Source organism: Eschscholzia californica, unplaced genomic scaffold, assembly GCF_041429995.1.
Source record: "Eschscholzia californica isolate CP2 unplaced genomic scaffold, dmEscCali1.0.p SCAF_5, whole genome shotgun sequence".
Classification (NCBI taxonomy): domain Eukaryota; kingdom Viridiplantae; phylum Streptophyta; class Magnoliopsida; order Ranunculales; family Papaveraceae; genus Eschscholzia; species Eschscholzia californica.
This window is the reverse complement of record NW_028238472.1, coordinates 24987618-25007692: the sequence shown is the minus strand read 5'-3', so window position 1 is coordinate 25007692 and position 20075 is coordinate 24987618. Positions and strand designations below refer to the sequence as shown.

At 36.1% G+C, this 20075-nt stretch overlaps 1 protein-coding gene and 1 long non-coding RNA gene across 3 annotated transcripts; both read left to right on the top strand.

Annotated features, from left to right (window-relative positions):
• Window positions 1-4182: 4182 nt before the first annotated feature.
• On the top strand, window positions 4183-8337 carry LOC147537945 (uncharacterized). The gene is made up of 7 exons (XM_086642488.1): window positions 4183-4569; window positions 5379-6387; window positions 6469-6582; window positions 6712-6771; window positions 7002-7061; window positions 7373-7521; window positions 7847-8337. Exons 1-7 carry the CDS (start codon window positions 4426-4428, stop codon window positions 8111-8113), a joined length of 1803 nt encoding a protein of 600 aa, XP_086498614.1. The 5' UTR covers window positions 4183-4425; the 3' UTR covers window positions 8114-8337.
• An 8546-nt stretch (window positions 8338-16883) lies between these two features.
• On the top strand, window positions 16884-18790 carry LOC147537944 (uncharacterized). 2 transcript variants are annotated; one of them, XR_015225484.1, is made up of 4 exons: window positions 16884-16975; window positions 17088-17339; window positions 17707-18008; window positions 18083-18790. It is a non-coding gene; the product is annotated as an uncharacterized LOC147537944 (long non-coding RNA). The 2 variants fall into 2 exon arrangements; XR_015225483.1 differs by having other exon boundaries at window positions 16884-17339.
• The last annotated feature ends 1285 nt before the right edge of the window (window positions 18791-20075 follow it).

The following is a 20075-nucleotide window of genomic DNA, read 5'->3' as shown; positions in this document are numbered from 1 at the left end:
TATCCTTACCACCAAAGCCCTCAGAAACAGAACAACTAGTGGGTCCAACAACATTAGGCTCAGTATTAGAAGCATAAGAACCAACAACATCTCTATCTTTGCCTTTTCTCTTGAGAGAGCCCTTCTTCCTGACTTCGGTCCAACCATCATCTTCTTCCATAGCATCAGTCACCTCTTTCTCCAAAATCCTCACCTCAGAATTAAGCATCGAGTTAATTCCTATATGGCCCCCTACTTTGTGACCAGCTACCTTTTTGGCCCCCTTTTTTTCGTAAATTCAAATATGGCCCCCTATTTTTATGTAAATGGCGTAAATACCCTTCCTAATTTCTAAATAAAATATTGAAAACATAATTATTTCCACCTCACCTCTCTCTCTCCACCTCATCTCTCTCTCTCCACCTCACCTCTCTCTCTATCTCTCTCCATCCCACCCCTCTCTCCACCTAACCTCCCTATCTCTCTCTCCACCTCACTCTGTCTTCTCCGATTAAGTTCGTCGGCCGGAAAATTTTCCGACCGGCGACCTTGCTGGAGAAGACAAAGAGGGAGAGGTGGAAACTGGAAAGAGAGAGAGAGAGAGAGAGAAAGAAAGGTGGAAAGATAGAGAGAGAAAGAAAGGTGGAAAGATAGAGAAAGAAAGAAAATTGGAGAGAGAGAGAGAGAGAGAAAGAAAGGTGGAGAGAGAGAGGTGAGGTGGAGATAGAGGTGAGGTGGAAATGAGGTGGAATGCATTTAATTTTATTTTGAAAAATTATGAATAGGAAGGACAATTAGGACATTTACTTGAAAATAGGGGGCTATATTTGAATTTACAAAAAAAAAGGGGCCAAAGAGGAAGCTGGTCACAATGTAGGGGGCCATATAGGAATTAACTCTTAAGCATCTCAGCCACTGGACCCCTCCCAACCTCATGCTAGTCCTCCACTGGACCCTTCTCACCATCATTCTGCTGTTGGACATTTACAGTTTACTGTTGTTTAGGAACCCACATCTGCTTAGGTTAGGAGCTACCTTGGAGCATCTAGCAAGAATATTCCTAAGAACCTTGCATTTAGAACAATTCAAAGGCTTCCAAGCATATTCCACCATTACCACTACCTCATCCTCATCATCCACCACAACAGGAATGGTAGAAGGCAGATCCACACCCACATCCACCTCCACACAGATTCGAGCGTAGGACATCCGAGCTCTAGAAGCAGTAGGCTAATCCACAAATAGAGGTTTACCAACAAAACTAGCAATTTGAGCAATCCCCTCTTCGTACCAGAGGCAGGTAGGTAGATCCTTCAATATTATCCAAAGAGGATTAGTAAAAAGAAGGTTCACCTCCCTCTCAATCCCAGGTTGCCATGGCATATCAATAAAAAGCTTACTGGCAACATATCCCAATATTAGCTCTCTATCTTCTAACAAGTCAACCCTAATAATAAAGATAGAATCACCATACAAAGTGAACTTAACACTACCCTTAGGCTTCCAAATTCGCAACAATGAAGTAGTAGCATAACCATAAGGCAATTTACCTCCAACAAAATTACCCACAATCCAATCTTGACATTCCTTAATATGGTCTTGATGAGAACTAGCAGAACTTTCTATTCTAACAACCTTTTTACCATTAACATCAACAGGAGGAGTAAAGGAAAGTACCTTCCTACCTTGAGAGGTTTGTTCCTTAAACAGACTAGCCCAGTTAGCATTAACCTTACCCTGAGCCTCATTAGCAGCAGTAGAAGTAAACCTTGTCGCACTCGAGCTATCTACTTCTCCCTTACCTGCACCGCAGCTAGGACAACTCGAACCTCAACAAAACAACCTTTTTGGTTGGAAGGAAGCTCAGACGAATCCATTGGAATCGACCCAGAGGAACCCCCAGCCCCATGAACTTTAGAACCAGTGACAGAAGTATCAGGATGAATAACAGACAATAATACTCTAGAAGAACCACGAAGACGACCCTTACCCTCTACTCCATCAGAGGAAGTAGTAGTGAATGATTTTTCTCCTCCACCCCTTGATTTTCCCTCACTCATACCCTGTATTGATAGTAGTTCAGACCGAAGTCCAGAACCTCCATCACTAGAAGTCGGGAGGGAAACTTGCGCCTCCTTAACCGCCAGATCCACTCTAAAGAGATGAATCAAAAGATTAAGGAAACTATCAAGGAAGAGAAAGGAAGATCAGAATAACCAACAAAGATGATCGTTATTAATCAGCAAGATGACCGAAAAACAAGGCAGCTGGAAAAAAGTGTGAAACCAATACCTAAAATTTCGCGGCGCCTGGGAGCTTCTCTCTCCTACTTTTTACGTCAGAGAATAATAGCTTCAAGAGTTCTTTTAAGCATTTTACCATCACCCACAGATCCAAAAGTTAAGTAAGCTAAATGAGGTGGAGGTGGAGAAGAAGATAAAAGAAGAGATTGAAATTGTATTAGGTTTTGATTCAACAAAAACTGGACCAGATGGTGAAAATCTGATATTAAAGTGAGAGAAAAATAAAAACCAACTACCTGGTATAGCTAGGGTTACTAGAAATAGAAGAAAAAGAGATAATATTGAACCTAAAGCTGCACAATTTTAATACATTACAAAAGATAAAGCTTTAGTATTGAGATTTTTGTTGTATATTTGTGATTCAGTCTTGCATTTATTGATCTAAGCGAGATTTTCACTTACCCGGACTCTATTAACGGGTGATGGTCGGCTTGTTTCACAATATGTACATCATTCTTCTTATCTACCTTCATTAATCAGATTAAGGACTTGTAATACATTATGAAAATTTCGTCTGGAATATCAGGAGGCAGGTTACTGACATAGAAGTAGAAGCGAGACAAGTCATCCTTTGCATCAGTTTCTGTATCGACCAAATTGTCATTACTAGTAAGAAACCATAAATCTCCTAACCTCACTCTCTTTAAGCTCCCTCGACAAAAAAGGCATGACTCTGACATCCTGTAAAGCAAAAATATTTACCACCTAAGAATCCCTAATTAGCAATTTTGGGAACTTGGGCGAGTTAAAGTTTATATATGTTATTTGTGTTTGACAATGGTTTTTACAGTATTCATATGAATATTCTATAATACCAATATAGTTCACACATAATGGCTGACCTACCACAAGTATTAGAACTCTTAGTACCAGATAGGTGGATTTGAGTCTCTCTCCCCCCAAAAGCTAACTCAAGAGGTAAGGGTTTTTCTACACTTATAAACTTACCTTGTGCCCCTCTTCCACTACCAGTGTGAGATTATCCTAACATGTTGTCCGGTCGAGGCAAATGGGATAAAAGTTTCTAAGAGCAACGCCAGTGACGCGCACAAGAATCCTTACTAGTCTTTGTACATTAAAGAAAGGCAAGAATGATATTATTAGTTATACCATTCTTGATAGCAATTACTGCACATTGAATGGTAGGCAAGACTATCTTGGTACATGGTTCAATACCAATACCACACTCATCTTCTCTATCTAAATCTGTATCAGCAATTTTCCTTCTACCACATGAATAAACACAATTTTGTAGTAGATTGATCGAACCCACACAGTCACACTAACGAAATATCTGTATAGTTATTTAGAATGTTTTATACAATCTCAGATGTAACAAAAACATATATATATATATATATATATATATATATATATATATATATAAGCATTTGTAGAGCTATCTATCTGTATACGGATAATCTGAAATACCTTGTAAACGTAAAACAACAAAGGGTGAATCCCAAGCCTTCTTGGTAGGTGTGACCCTTCCTTGCAACAATTCGCATCAACGAATATCATTAAGGAAGGAGATACACTAATCAATATATATGCTTATTCCAGAAGTCTGAACCTAACGGAGAGATACTTTGAGGATACTGCTTAATTGGTCAGGACATCATCAATTGGGTATCGAATTTTAGGAGCGACTAGTTTGTTTGTTATAATCGACTTTGTAGCTAGACAAACCATGCGCTCGTCGACCTCAGTTTTACTACTTGATGTATAACGATTCTTAAATAACCAAAATCTACCGGTTAATATTGCATATTTCCTAGATTAATCTATGAATAAATCACAATGGGACCAACTCGAAGTTAAAGAAAAAACAGGGGCTAAACAAGAAATATATTATAAAATATGGGTCTATACATAAATTTGGCTCCATAATCTTCGTTTTAAGAACACTTTTACGGATGGAATAAGTACGTCGGAGTGGTTAAGCCAATTATAATAAAAAAAGCGGGAACCTTCCCCCTTTAGGTTTTGGGTTTTCCCCCACCACTACCAGAGAGAGAGAGAGGGAGAAAGACTGTAAGGGTTTTGGAGGGAGAAAGACTGTAAGGGTTTTAGAGGGAGAAAGACTTAAGGGTTTTAGAGAGAGAAAGACTGTGAGGGTTTCAGAGAGAGAGGAGGAGAGAAGATGGGACATTGTGGCAAGGGATATCCAGCATGTGAAGAATGTACACAGAAATGCTTATTGATTCATCATGGAAAGAAGGATGCATCACCAGATGTCATTTCTTTCTTTAAAGTCATGATCGGTGATCGATTCTCAACTGTTCTGGTATAAAACCCTAAACCATTTGTTTTTATGATCTATTTTAGTGTCCATGATCTTTAGAAAAATTGGGTTTTTATCTAAATTTAAGAATCTTGAACCATGAACTTGTATCTCAAGGGTCTGCATTTTCGTGAACCCTCAATGTTAGTGTTTTTCCATTGCTAATTTGACATTGTTTACGTTCTCCTGTCAATTTGACATGTAATTACGACTCGATTTATCGTTTTTATGTACCAAAAGTTGATCATTTCAAGTTGAGCAAAGCTGGTGCATTTATGATTTTAGCGCATTTTCTATACTTTACCGTCTTTGTATTCATGGAAATACAAAGCATCTTAAATGCTTGAGGGTTTGTTTAAAGTTGAAACAGGTTGAAGATTAAAATAATAAATGTCATTCCTTATAGTATGTTGTTGAGTAAAGCTGGTGCATTTATGTTCTTAGTGTTAGGGGCCTTGTTGCTCTATTGGTTGATGTCATTCCTCGCCGTAGTGCCTAATATGGCAACTAGTTTCAAACAATATCTAGGACTAGGGATTGAATAAAACTGAGCGAGTTATTTAGAAGTTGAAAGTTTGTTCAGTTGAGCTACCCCTGATTAACAATCAATTGCTAGTTACCAGAAAGCTAATTGAGATACAGAGTGACTTTGTCTCTTTGTCGAGTCTCATACTGCTTTTAAAAAGAAAAAAAATATATTTTATTTTGTCGTTATTTTAGAATGAAAATACATTAACGTTTTATATTTTTCTTCATATTCTTCACACTTACCACTTTCTGATCATTTACTTGTTCCTTTATAATCCTTCCAGTTTATACCTCCTAAAACTGCCCGAACAATGGCATCCCTAATAGATAAAGAAACTTTTCTTGAAGATATGAAGGGGCGACGTTGGAAGGTAACACTATCCACAGTTGACGGATCTTTGGCTATCCTACAGGGGTGGTCCGAATTTGCATATGCTCATTCTCTTAGAATTGGAGACTTTTTGGTGTTCTATCATGTTGCTGATTCGCACTTTATAGTTCAAATTTATGGATCATCTGGCTCTGAAAGGCTATATGTTTCAGAGAAAAGGTACAACAGTAGAGACAAAAGAACTAGAACAGAACATTCCTTGGATCGTTTGCCTCCGGTTGGAACTAAAGCAAGTGTCTCAACTATCCCATCTGGAATGACAGGTAAAGATTCAGTTGACGGAAAAGGATCAAACTCGACTGTTCAGTCTGATTTTGGCGTTAAGAAACATACGGGCAAAGCTGATACCTATGATGTAGCAGACTTAGACATGGTTCTAGATATGCCTCCTAATGGCCGTAATAGTGGAAGCACACCCCAACCTGTCCGACAAGTAGTGTACGACGAAGTACCATTTTACATGTTCGGTAGAAACTCACCGGACAAACAAGGAGCTAGTGGAGGTTCTCTTTTTGATTTGTCTAACTATGAAATGCCTAATGTGAAATCAAGTGCGACAGAGAAAAATTTACTAGGATTTAGTGAAAAGGGAAAGTCCCCTTGTCATGATGTCAGTAACTTAGATCATCAAACCATATCCAAAAATAATGGTGTCAAAGATCAGTTGCAGAAGATAGATAAAGTTCCAGTTGGTAGAGATGGAGAAAACAATGGTGTTAGTAAAGATGCACAGGATGCCAAAATGAACAAGAGAAAGTACTATGCTGACCATGCAGAAAAAATACCATTGCCGACTGGAGAAAGTTCCCATGTTAATAATATCCTCAAACAACTCCCACCCAAGTCTAATGGAGCTTTAAAAAGAACTCCTTTTACCGAGGAACTGAATCGTGTGTCTTCAGGTTAGTAGCTTACTAGCTTCTAACAAAATTATCTCGACTAATATTCCGTTGTAATTTATGATCATAACTGCACTCTCACAGGGAATGACAACGTTAAAATTCAAAGAACACATACTCGAGAAAGTGGTGGAAGAGTGGCTCACAATAGATACGACCAGAATCCTGTTAACATGCAAGCGAGAGATAGTCAGGCTGGTATGTTTCATTCCTTATTAAATTTGTCTGGCTTAATCATTGAAATATTATGTTTCCATGGTATTTAGAATTATTCCGCTTTTTCTTTATGTGGGTCATGTTTGATAGCTGATATATTTGATTGAACAGGGAAAGTGCCAGTTGCGGTTAAAAAGGAACAGTTCGATTATGCTGCTGCTTTTAACAGAGGTACTATCTTAACTTCTTTTCTCAAATCTGCTACCGAAGTTTTTGTTTTCCCCTAAAAAGCAACCATAAACCTCTTATCCAGACATCTTTGGAGGAAGTGAAAAAGGGTTATTCAGAGACTCAAAAATGCGATCAATGAACCATCTTACTTGTTTTGATTGTATTTAGTAGTGTTCTGCTTTCTATTACGTCGGATGATGCTTGACAATTCGTATATATGATCAAAACAGTGAAAGTGCCAGTGGCAGTTAAAAAAGAACAGTTTGGTTATGCTGCAGCTTTTAACAGAGGTACTATCTTAACTTCTTTTCTTAAAGCTGCTATGGAAATGTTTGTTTTTCCCTGAAAAGCAACTATATACGTCTTAACCGGACTTCTTTGGAGGAAGTAGTAAATAGTTATTCGGAGACTTAAATGCAATTTGAACCCGAGTACTTTGGGAGAAGCATAAATCATATTTTGTCTTTTCAATTAGTTTCTACCTGAGTTTCTGCTGCTGTTTTTAATGGCTTCATCTTTGATTGTTATGTTTAGGAAAATTTTCATATGTCAGGCCTAGACGGCCATATGAACTTTCTCACTTGTTGCTATGTTTAAACAGGAGAATGCCCAGTAATAGTTAAAGAAGAGCCTGAAGATAATTACGGTGATGAATTTGGGGGACCAGACAGCGACATGGAGGCTGCTCAGTATTCACCCCGTTCAATTGGTTTCTTCTGTTCAGCCCCAGCAGGAGCACACTCTTTTCTTGTAAGTTTCTTCTTACCACTGTTATATTTATATTCTTTACCATTCATTCTGAGTTCTCAAATACTTGTCGAAAGTATTATGGACTGCTAGAATTAGGTAGTTAGCTGCATTCACCTTTCCCTCAGCATTATTAGTGTCTTGGTACCAATACTATGTAGTTTGTGTAATAAGTTGTAAGTTTTCATGCTCTTCATCTGCTTTATCTTATTTGTCTTGTTCATTATGTATTGAAATATTTAATTAGGCATCATACTGATTAAGAGAGAAAAGAAAAAGAGCGCTCCTTTTAAAAAATAAACGGGGTTCGGTGTTTACACTCGTGCAGGAGTTACCAGTGAACTTGCCATCATTTTCATCCAAAGGGAAGAGGTCCAAACTTCAGAAGAAGATTGTAGTTCTTCAAGATTCTGCCATGAGAAAGTGGCCAATAATCTACCATGAAAGATCTGCTTTCAGAATTTTAGCAAGTGGGTGGAAAGCTTTAGCCGAGGCAAACAACATCCAAGAAGGAGATATCTGCAACTTGAGTGTTGAAAATCAATCAGAAAGCTTAATTAAAATAGCCATCCAAAGAAAGGATAGTTCTGAGTAATCAAGCTGCGGTGTACTGGTACAGTTTAAGTCACATGTATTCGAATCTCGGATATCTCCTTGTGTGAATCATCAGTTAGAAGCTTGTTAATACTAATGCATATCTGCTAACTGCTATCTATTTATCTGAGTTATCTCTATGACTGTTTTTTTTTTTGCTATTGTAACGGACTAACGGTCATATTATATGTTATATAACTGTTATATTAATTGTTTTACTTTCAATATTTGGACATTTTCGGTTTGGATTGCTACCATTATATGTTATATTAATTGTTATACTTTTTGTATTTAGCCATTTTCGCTTGGGATGGGTACCATCAGTTAACGTATTGATGACACTATCTGTACTTTTAATTTTAAAATATTGAGATAGTATTAAACATAAATAGTTTCTGAAGATGTCCGATCAATTTTTAAGTCAAACTTTAAATAAGACAGTAAAGGGACAAGCATTTTAAATTTTCCGTTCAGTTTTTTGTTTGGCCGAAAACTGTTGTATTGTTTTCCCAAATGTTGACTCCGTCTAAACCTATCACTCGGTGGATGATGGTACCTTCAATTGGGCTTAGACATAATAAATAAAGAAGGAAAGTCAAGGGTGAAAAAAATAATAATGTCTTAAATCTTAATTAATGAAATTTGCAACATGGACTACTTGTACCACAAGAACAAAGACTAAAGGAAATACTTGATCACCAAGTCTCATCTCAATTCTAGCTTGTTTACAAAACCTATAAAACTTAAGGGAGAAACATGAACATTTCTTATCAGCCTCCAAACCAAGAACTGGAGAAATGAAGAGACAGGGTTACCAACATGGAATGGTTAGAACCCACATTATCTTGCCATCACCATTAAACCCAAAACCCAAAACCCAATCCCAAAGTGATCAACAAATTAGAATCTCGTCCTACGGCCGGACTGTATGACAGAGTACCATCCAAGCCGACCAATCACTCGAAGTTCACAGGCAAATGTGGCGCTCCACGGTGCAGTGACTGTCATTCTCGTCCGGTTAACAAGTCGAAAGATAAAGCCAAAGGCACACAAAAGCTCAAAGCACGTAATGTAGATACGGATTATCGGTCATTTCAGTGGCGAGATGTTGATAAAGAAGAAGGATCTAGCATGTATATAGATGACAATGATAACGAAGTCGAAGATTATGGTGGAGTGAGTCGAGAAAAATGGAATTAGAAATGGTGATATTATAAGGTTGAAGTTAAAGGCCTTGAAGACTGGTTTATCTTGTGAATGTCTATTTGATCCAAATGTTTGTCAGTTGTTAACAATAATGAAATCAATGAATTGAGTTTTTCCAATTTCTCATAACAATATAATTCTCAATTTCGTATTTGAATTCTTCAAGAAACTAACATTTAGACATATAACAAGAGGAACACTATTAACAACGGTTTGAAACCGTTGCTAGACTTGCATAGTTTCCCGGAACTAAGAACTCTGGTTTATGACATTTACTTGAATTACTCAGTGGGTACAGTTCATGAAAAAGATAATGAAAAAAAGAAACAGCTCTGTTAGACAACAAAATGCCCACTTACCGTCGAAACAGGAAGATGTTCCAAGAGCTCAAAGTTCCACTTCAACCCACGTTCGTTTTCCTTCTGAAAGGCTGGTTTATATACTGTTCAGAAACACTTCATATCTTCTCTGTTTCTGTGAACTTTGAAATTTTGTTTCTATTTTCACGATTTCAATATCGTTTCAGAATTATAAGTGTAGAATAGTTTCTATTTGCTTTTATATTGACTATGATTACTTGTTATTTGTAGAGACTGAAAGTGTGACAGACGTTAAATGGGAAAATGGAGGAAGAAATGGCAGTTTTCGTAAATCTTAGATGATTTTCTGTTCTTATTATCGAAGTCCAAAACAAATTTAGTTATTTGATTATGTTTTTGTTATTTATTAGTATACTTTAAAGTGAATTTTGTATCATATGCTTGAATTTTTGAGGAAAGAATCGTCTGTTAACATACTCTTTCCCCGGAAATTTTCATGAGAAAATGATTTTGTTGTAGTAGGAGTACAAGATTTTTGTTTATTTTTTATTCTAATCATCTCACTCATTTGCTCTTAATGTAATAAAACGATTGATAACAAATTTAACAAAAAAAATGTCCGTGTTGATGGCCTTATTAAAATATTCACGTTAATAGGCCGTGGCTATTATTCATATCAACGAGTTAGCTCATCCATCAAATCATATATTTATGATTCCAAACTGCCTGGAATTTCTACTTTTGTTACATTTTGCGGGGAGCAAATCCGTTAAACATTGGGTTATTTCCCTATATGCCCTTACTTTGTGACCAGCTTTCTCGTAGCCTTCTACTTTATCAATAATATCTAGAAGGTCCCCTTTTTTCCGTTATGGTTAAGTTTCTGTTATTCTCTCTCCTCCATCTCATCACCTCTCTCCTTCATACTTAAAGAAAAAAATTCCTCTCTCCTTCATACTTAAAGAAAAAAAATTCCTCTCTCCTCTCTCTCTAAACAGATGTAGAGAGAGGAGACTATTGAAGGTCTTGTGATTACAAAACCGAAACCCTAATCTGTTTTTTTCTTTCATGAATTTTTTATGTAGATTTTTGTACGATTTTGAACTAGATCTAGGTTTCTTATATCAAAGTAATTTGATACTAATTACTATAAAATTAGTATCAGATTTCTGTACTTCATGATTGTTCTAAATTTCTGTACGATTACAAAACCGATACCCTAAATATTTTTCGATCAAGAGTCTTGTGATTCAAAATCGAAACCCTAATTATTTTTGTTGTATTTTTTATCTAGATTTCTGTACGATTTTGAACTAGATCTAGGTTTCTTTTTCTTATATCAAAGTAATATGATATTGTGATTACAAAACTGAAACCCTAATTATTTTTGTAGTATTAAGTTTTGATTTCTCGAGAGTTATCTTGTTCGACGCAGAGGTATGTTACCAAAACCGAAACCCTAATTATTCTAGTCTTGCCTTCTCTTAAACGTTGCGACTTAAGAGTATCCCACCAAAGGCTAGCATAACCTTTAGCCTTAAGGTTGCTATTTTATACTTCTTCTCATCATCATAAATGTTATATTCAAATGCTCGTTCCATTGATCTTAACCAATCTAGAAAGTCATCGGGATTTAGATTACCTTCAAAATCAAGAAAATCAACTTTGAATTCTTCTTGCCGAGTGGGTTGATGTGGTCGATTATCTCTTCTTCTCCCACGTCTAGAACAAACACTATGATCATCATTAGAACTAAGAGAAACACGTCCGTCTTCATCAGAAGATGAATGGTTATCTCCGACTCTTTGTCTTCTTGGCTGCGCTTGCACATTCATGCCGTTAAAAGCCTGAACCATTTGTTGCATTTGGCTGCGCTTGCACAAACACTATGATTATCTCTTCTTAATATATTATTCATTATGTACTTAATGCAGGTTGATGATGAGTTGCAATTCATTTCGAATGCTACAAAAGGCAAGGATTTTGAAGAAGTGAAGGTTGAACCTAATGAGATTACGAGACTTAGAGGAAAGATAGTCGATGAAATTCTTTCAGATGAAAACTATTGTTGAATTCAATAAACAAGGCGTTTGAATGTAGTATTTGCTCTGAATATTTTGATGAATGTGTTTGTGAATATTTTGACGAATCTTTAATAGATTTTAATCTTATTGTGTTGAGTATATTTGATTACTTATTTGTTCTTTTGAATTTAAGTTAGAGAGGTTTGCAAATTGATTTGCAGTGGTTTACTCCTAGTTTGCAGTGGTTTGCAAATTGATTTGTATTGGTTTGTATTGTGGTTTGCAAATTGATTTGCAGTGGTTTGCATGTCTTTGCAAATCAGCTTGCAATGTCTTGGAAATCAGTTTGCAAACTGGTTTGCATTGGTTTGTATTGGTTTGTATTGTGGTTTACAAATTGATTTGCAGTGGGTTCATGTCTTCGCAAATCAGTTTGCAATGTCTTGCAAATCAGTTTGCATTGTCTTGCAAATCAGTTTGCAATGTGATAGAAATTGTCCTGCAATGCCTTGAAACTTGTTTGCAATAATTTGAACAAAATAAATACAAGAACAAAGCTAAAAAGAACATATTTTACCTCCTTCGGCACTCTTGCCCGTTTCAGCTAATAAACATCCACTAAATTTTCCTTTGAAAAATGTTGCATCTAAATAACGAATCGGGCGGCAAAATCTGAATCCATGAATACAAGTCCCAAATGCAACAAATAAACGCATCACCAGTTTACAATTTAATATTAGAGTTAAAGATTCAACTTTAGAATAAGTTTAATATTTATACCTGCACATGATATTACAATTATTCACAAAAAAAAAACAGATGAACTATTGATCTTCATATTCTTCATCTAAGAAGCCTGGTGTCGAAGACTCAGTACTTCCTGACTGCCAAAGGGTTAACTTTATCAATATGTTCATTAGAGGGACCAAAATTACTATGTAATCAAAGCCTATAAGGATTTACACCGCCTGCAGATAAATTGTGTTCCTAGAATGAATTAAAAAGAAAAAAAACTATTCACTGACTACCTATCGACAAAGTTGAAATTAGCAGCAAATTTGGTATTTACCGGTCCTTCCTTTGTATGGTCCTTACACTATGAATTTCGATCAATGGCAGAAGGTTCTTACAACCTGTGAGATTGTTCGCCGGCAAAGTGGACAGCTAGTCAAGGGCGATGAGCATATCATACAACAACATAGATGACCACACCTGAAACTCAAAATATGTAAATATCCATCATATAATAGTTTTTCTAGTACGTATCAACATAAATAAAATGGAACTATAAACTGAATGGATGCAAATGACACAAAACCATAGGAGACCATAAGTTCGTGAAGTGCTTGGCTATTAATTGGATGACCTCTAAGTATGCAGACAAGCAGTAGATAAAGGTAATGATAGACCCACTTCTTGTATTCCAACTCTGAACTTTCAAGAGATTACGCGATTACCCAACTTCTCTAATATCAAAACAAGATTAATATGATAGCTGCAGCTAAGAAGAATACCCAAATTCTCTAATGTCAAAACAAGATCAATATAGTAACAACAGCTAAGCAGATTACCCAAATTCTCAAATGTCAAAACAAGATTATTATGGTAACTGCAGCAAAGAAGATTACCCAAATTATCTAATTTTGAAACAATATTATTATGGTAACTCTAGTTAAGAAGACTACCCACGTTCTCTAATGTCAAGATAGGTTATCCAAGTTATATATTGTTTTGATCATTTTAACAAACAGTTCTTCTACATATATAATTGGGTAATAGTCAAAACATAACAAATATGAAATTAAATCAAAATTACCCACAAAATCATGAATAATCATAATTATCAAATTATGAAGTCAGATTATACCTTGGAATACTTTCAGATTCTCCTTCAATTGAAAGTATATAGACCTTTTAAACCCTAGCAAATTATGAAAGGAGATTACAACTTTCTCTCTCTAGAACTCTTCACCAAAAACTAACTCAAAACCCTCAACAACTAAAGAGATTTAATCCAAAATAGGTTGATGATCATAAAACCTAAAGAGAATTCTTCAACCCACGGCTAACAAAATCGCCTAAATCCCACGCTCGTTTAGTTTGTCAATCGTTTTGAGAAATTCCTCCTGCTATGTTCACAAACAGATTTTTTTGGTAATTTTCGTTAAGGAAAGGGCATTTCTGACATTGAAAATGTGGGTGTCTTCAAAATCGTCCTTCAAGAACATTTTGCAAAGTTATTTGGGCCCTAGCTTCTTAAAAACTTACTATGTCTTTTAAACAAAAAAACCTGTAATGAAGAATGAATATTAGGGGGTTAATAACAATCGTGTCAATTTTTGGTCTAAAAAGAAAATATGTCTCTAAGTCTTTATTACCCAGAGATTTTTCTTTATTCGCCGAAGCCGCGGCCTAAAAAAAAGTCTAAAGTGCAACACTGAAAAAAAGTCCAAACACCAAATCTCCAAAAAAAAAAAATCCTATGGTGACTGTCCTTGTGTCTAGGGGTGGGAATCGGGCGGGTTCTATCGGGCTTGGGTATAATAGAGCCGGACTCGGGCAGGTTCGGGTACTACATTACCTAGCCCGCTACTAGTTACCGGGTGGATTGGGCCGACGAATTCACCCAATTGAGGGCCCGTAGCCCGTCCGAGCCCGCCTGCCCGTGCGGGCTCAATCGGACTCCAGCAGGACGGGCTCGGGTAATTTAATTATTAAAAAAAAATAACCAATTATTTATGAAACCCTAAGGGTAAAAAATAAAATTAATTACCTTTATCTCATTTACAAAATATACCATTAGCATTACACAACAAAGTTTACAAAAACAAACATATAAAAGGAAATTACATATCCCAACAACAATTTTTTTTTGTTATTTTTGAATTATGCCTCTATCACAGAGATATTTGATCTAAGAACAATAGATACTCATCAATTAACATAAAAGAAAATTTACGAAATTTACATAAACAAATAGTAGTACACCACAAAATAAACTTAAAACAGAAACAAAAAATTAAATGACAAAATATAGTTGCATTTTCCAAATCTTGTCCCAAGTTTCCAACTTTAATATGCAAAAAATGGTGCAAGGAAAAAATAAGTTAATACCAATATATGAATCATACAAGTTTACATCATCACCACCATGGAAAAAATTATAGATCCACATCATAATATAAATCTCATCTGTTTCGGATAAAATTACATCATCACCATCAACTAAATTACATATTCACATCAAATCTGTTTCAGAATATAGATTTATTCCAGATCTGTTTTAGAATATAGATCTATTCCAGATCTGTTTCATAGTTTATACATCATAAAAAAAGATCTAGAATATAGATCATAACAAAAAAAATGACAAAATACACATCATAAACAGAGATGTTATTTATAATCTTCATCTAGAGAAAACAAAAGTAGTTTCCATACCGTTTTTTTCTGTCTCTTTAGTACTTCTTCTTTTGATCTTCATCCAAACATTGAAAGCATCCGAGTCAATACTATCTCCATCTCAAAGAGACTTTAGAATCTTGATGTTCTTATTTTGAAGGTTTTTCTCTCTATCATTATCTTCTAAATCCATCTTTTTCCTTAGTCCTCCTTAACTTTCTAGTTATTTTGTTTGATGAAAGCCTTCACGTTAATTCGATCTCTCTTCATGATTCAGAAGTTTTTTTTTTCTCCCTCTGTCTAAAAAATCCTAAGGGATAATGAAGCTTACGAGAAAAATTGTTTTAAATACCAAAGTACTCTAACCCTAAAACTAATGGGAAAATGTGAGGGACCTGATCCATTGAATAAACGGAATAATAAATCGGACGGTTGTCGGGCAGTCTATAGACGGGCTCCCGGGCGGGTGTAACGGGCCGGAACTCGGGTAGAAGCCTCTACCCGAGTCCCGACCGCTTGAGCCCGAGTTTTCGGGCCGGGTAAGCCCGAGCCGGGCTCCCTTCGGACTACGGGTCCTTACGGACCGGGCGGATAGGGCCGGGTTTTGGGTTCTCGGACCGTTTCCAGCCCTACTTGTGTCCGATAAATCATTACATCTTTCAGTCCACCGCTTCATCAGATCCGTCAAAATTATAGCCGTTGAAGTGCCTTTACGCTCTAATCTCTCCGTCACTCGATTAACAATCACTTTTAACATGTTACCCCCCGAACTGAAGAACGGATATCTAGCATTCTTTGTTTGCCGTGAGAAGGAGAAAAAGGATGGACTTCCTCAGTCCTTTCGTGAAGAGATCGATTAGGTTTGTAAATTTTGGTTTCGATTAGGTTTGTAAATTGTGGTTTCGATTAGGTTTGACGATTCATGGCTTCGATTTGTGTCCATGATCAATTGCGTGCTTCTACAGACTTAAATACTTATGCAAGTTTGCTGATTCGGTGGTGTTTGAAAGCTATTTGGGTTTGTGGTAATCTAGGGTTTCGTTACCTTTGGTTTGTTTTTCGTTTTCGTCTCAAGCATCTAAAACCCTAGATTTAGATGCTTCTACAGATTTAATTCTATGATTATTTTGATTTGGTTCTCAATTGGATTCTTTGATCAGGCATTGCATAATAGGGTTGGATTTTTGTCTTCATCGGTTGACTGCCTCTCGGAATTTTGATATGGACGCAATCATGAAGCAATTAGTGGTCTTTTTAGTAGTTTTATGAATTTATTTTGCTTTTATTGTTTGGGGAAGGTAGGTCTTTTTAGATTTAGATCAGTCCAGTCTTTTTAGATTTAGATCTTCAGTCCACCATTTCTACATATTAGTCAAAACTAAAACCCTTACAAACAAAATGAATCTTACATTATATATCCTTGGCCCCCTCTCTCAGTCCCCCCTTAACTGATCTGTCTAGGGTTGTGTTCTTCCTAATTTCTTGGAATGTGTTGCAGGCTTCTTTCAAGTTATTAACCATTAGCTGCTTAGCTGGTTCCTCACGGTTTGTGTTTGTATTAATATAGGCTGTCGGGTTGATTTTATTTTGTATTTCTTGGTTTATGTTTTTAAGCATCTATCAGTTTCCTTTCAGTTTGGTTATTGAGGGCTGACGTTTCGTGAAACGAGGGTTCAAATTGTGTTCTTGATCGAATGCTTTCTGCAGATTTGATGTCTATCCAATTTAGGAATTTGAGATTGTCAATAATTCCATTTGAAATCTAATTCGACTGTAAGTATGATATTGAGAGGGGGGGGGGGGGGGGAGGGGGGTTCTCCATTGATTGGTCTTTATAATGCCTTTAGTTCTGATTCCGATGCCGATCGTATATTGCAAATTTTGGAAATTGAGTGGTGGTGCTTGAAATAGGTTAGTAATATAGGGTTTCTCAATCAATCAATTCTGTTTGATTTTTGGCTTGCATCTAAAAAGTTTTGATTTCGATTTGGTTCTCAGTTTAATTGTTTCTTTGATTGTGCAGGAAAAAAAATGGGTTGGATTGTAGTACTTGATCAGTTGGTTTCTTATGCAGATTCAATATCTACACGCAGTCTAGGAAAATTCAGTTGTCAAACGACTCAACTACCCATCAAGCTTGAGTTTATAATCGCGATTGAAGGGGGTTATTAATTCGTTGGGAATTACTTTTAATGGATTTAAAGATGATTCTGATGCCAATCCCACATCATGATCATCTTAAATACTTGCTCTACTGTGGTCTATGCCAGTAAAGGTATTGATGCAGCATTAGACGACTTTGTGAAATATTAGATTAGTTGGTGTAGAAACTTAAACCTGATTTAGTTTTATGTTACTACATTCTGGAATCTAGTTTTCTGTTACTCTATTCTGGAATCTAGTGTTCAGGTTCTTCTTTAAGTAGGTCCTTTACATCACATTATTTCGAGGACATGTCTGCTTTCAATGTCCAGCACTCTTTGATCCTTGCTACTCTAGGACTATGGGTTATGCTAAAAAGTTACTTGGCCTGTCCGGATGGTGTTTTCTCTTTGAAGTTCCTTATGTATTTTTATTGATTCTTTCTAAATTTGTACTAAGTCCACTTTTGAATGTACAAAACTTATTTAGCTTATTTTCAGGGATATGCATTAAGTTCTAGCTATTCATACTCAGTCCATCACTTAGAGTGGGAAGGAGGAACACTTGGGAGTTCCCACGGCCAGCTATTTCTCGGTTTGGTGAATCTATTCCGGTTACCCTTCTCATTTCTTAGAGAGTTCGGAACATTATTTTGACTGCATTTATTTTTAAAAGATCCAGTATTTAGTTGGGTGTATGATTTCTGTTCTAACTTGCTATTATGTTGTTTTGTGCGGGATATCTATGTTCAACATTAAGCAAACAGACTCTTTCTACTACTTTGAGGGCACAAAAATTTGAGGTACGTCAATTTGTTGCTGAATTTAGTTTGGTGGTAGAGATACTAACATAATGGATTTTTTAACTTACTTATAGTGTTAATCTGGACTCTGTTCTGGTTCGTGAGTTGTATATAGGATCTGTGGTTTCCATCTGAATTTGGGGTTTGGTGGTATTAGCAGAATAGCAGGTACAGTTGTTTACATTTGTATTGATTTCCTATACAAAACAAGTTTGAAGTGATTGTCGTTCTCTAAGTTTGTCAAAGAAATTATTTAATTAAAGGAGCTTTCTCTTATCATTGTAAGTGTTTATTGTTCTCTCTTAACAATGGAATACACAACCTTAAGAATTTCAAATTTTCTCCGGGGATTACGGTTTGAGTGCAGTTGCAATTTCTTAGGTACTGTTGTGTTCCAATGCTGATTTATTTCCGGAAGGGTGTTTCTCTTTTATGCAAAATTGAAGCTACCTCTTTAAATTTTTTCCCTTTTTCCGTCGAGGCTATATTTTGTTTTGAAGATAGTTGGTTGATTTGCTTTGTGTTTCCTAGGGATGTTTGTTATAGGATGGCTAGTCCTATTCTGCCTATGTTCATTTCAGGAAGGCAATGTACTTTAAATCCGCAATCCTTAATTAAGTAGCTACTCTGTTCTGAGGATTTACTTTGGTCCTTGGTATCTGATTGTTATTTATAATTGGGAAATGATAAAGTTACAAAAGATTTTGACAAAAAAAGGTTCCCAGCTGATGTGGCGGGTGTGGTTTCAAACTTTGACCAAATCTAGGCCGTTGAGAGATGAAAATCACAACCGCCACATCAGCTGAAAACTTTTTTTTGTCAAAATCTTTTGTGATTCTAGCATCTCTCTTTATAATTTAGAAATCACTTTGTCTTTAATAAAGCTTTATGTGTATAAGTTGCTTCCTGAAAGTGTTTTTCTTAGGCTATGTCTCTTCCACCTTTAAGATGGAGTTTTCTATAGTTGCATGTTTCCTGAAAAGATGTTTTGCTTAGGCCATATGTCTTCCACCTTTAAAATGTGCCGTTAACTGTGTTCTGGGTATGCATGGCCGCTATCCACATTCAGACATTCACTGACGGTTGGTATTCTTAGACGGGGTTTCAAGAAGGATCTCTATTTAAGGTTTTTCATGACAGTTTACCTTCCTCTTTGTGCAATCTTTTTCTTAGTTGGAATATGTAATTCCTTAACCTCACTTTTAGGGATATGTATTTCTTGAAAAGGTTGTAGAACTTATCTTACTGGATTGTGGGAGTGCTTTTGTTTCTTCGAGAGGGGTTTTTTCTTATGTAAACTGCAGTTACATCTTTACAGGGGTCTTCTGTAGTTCTGTGTAAACATTTTGTTCACATTTTAACTTTATTATATTCATGAATTGTTATTGGGGATGTGTGCTTTGCAAATTCAGTCACTCTTTCTGGTTGTTGAACGACTGGGAATTATATTGAAATCTTACTCGGTCTCTTTGAAGGGAGTTTCTATTTCAAGTTGCTGGTTAGGAAGTTTACCAATATATCTTTTATTTGATAGTACAATTCTTTTCCATCCTTTTGTGTAGATTATGAGTTATAGGTTTTGGTAGGTTTCTTTTAAATTTCTTATAGTGGTCTGAAGCATTATTTTGACTTTGTTGTTCTGTTTTTCAAGGGCCTTGATATTTACCTGCAGATTTGATTAGGCTTTTCCACGAAAGGTGGTCTTCTGTTCTAACTTGCATTTATGTTCTTTCTCGAGCATACCTCTCTTTAACAGCAGGCATATAGTTTCGTTCAACTACTTGTGGGGTAGACAATGTGGAGAGTCTGTTATCTATATCCGACATATGTTGAGTGGACGGAACTACTTTCCTGAACTCGTAGTGGAGAATCACAATTTCCTGATTATTGACACAACAAATGAAAGACCCCTGAGTTTTATGCTTTTATCTTGGTCCTTTCTGTTTGCATGTGATTAGGCAGTTGGTGCATGGTCAATTTTTGTCCTCTTTACTTGGGCATTATCTTTTAGTTGTGTTCCTTCTTTTTTATGTGCTGCTAATTTATTTGACAGAGGACATTATCTTT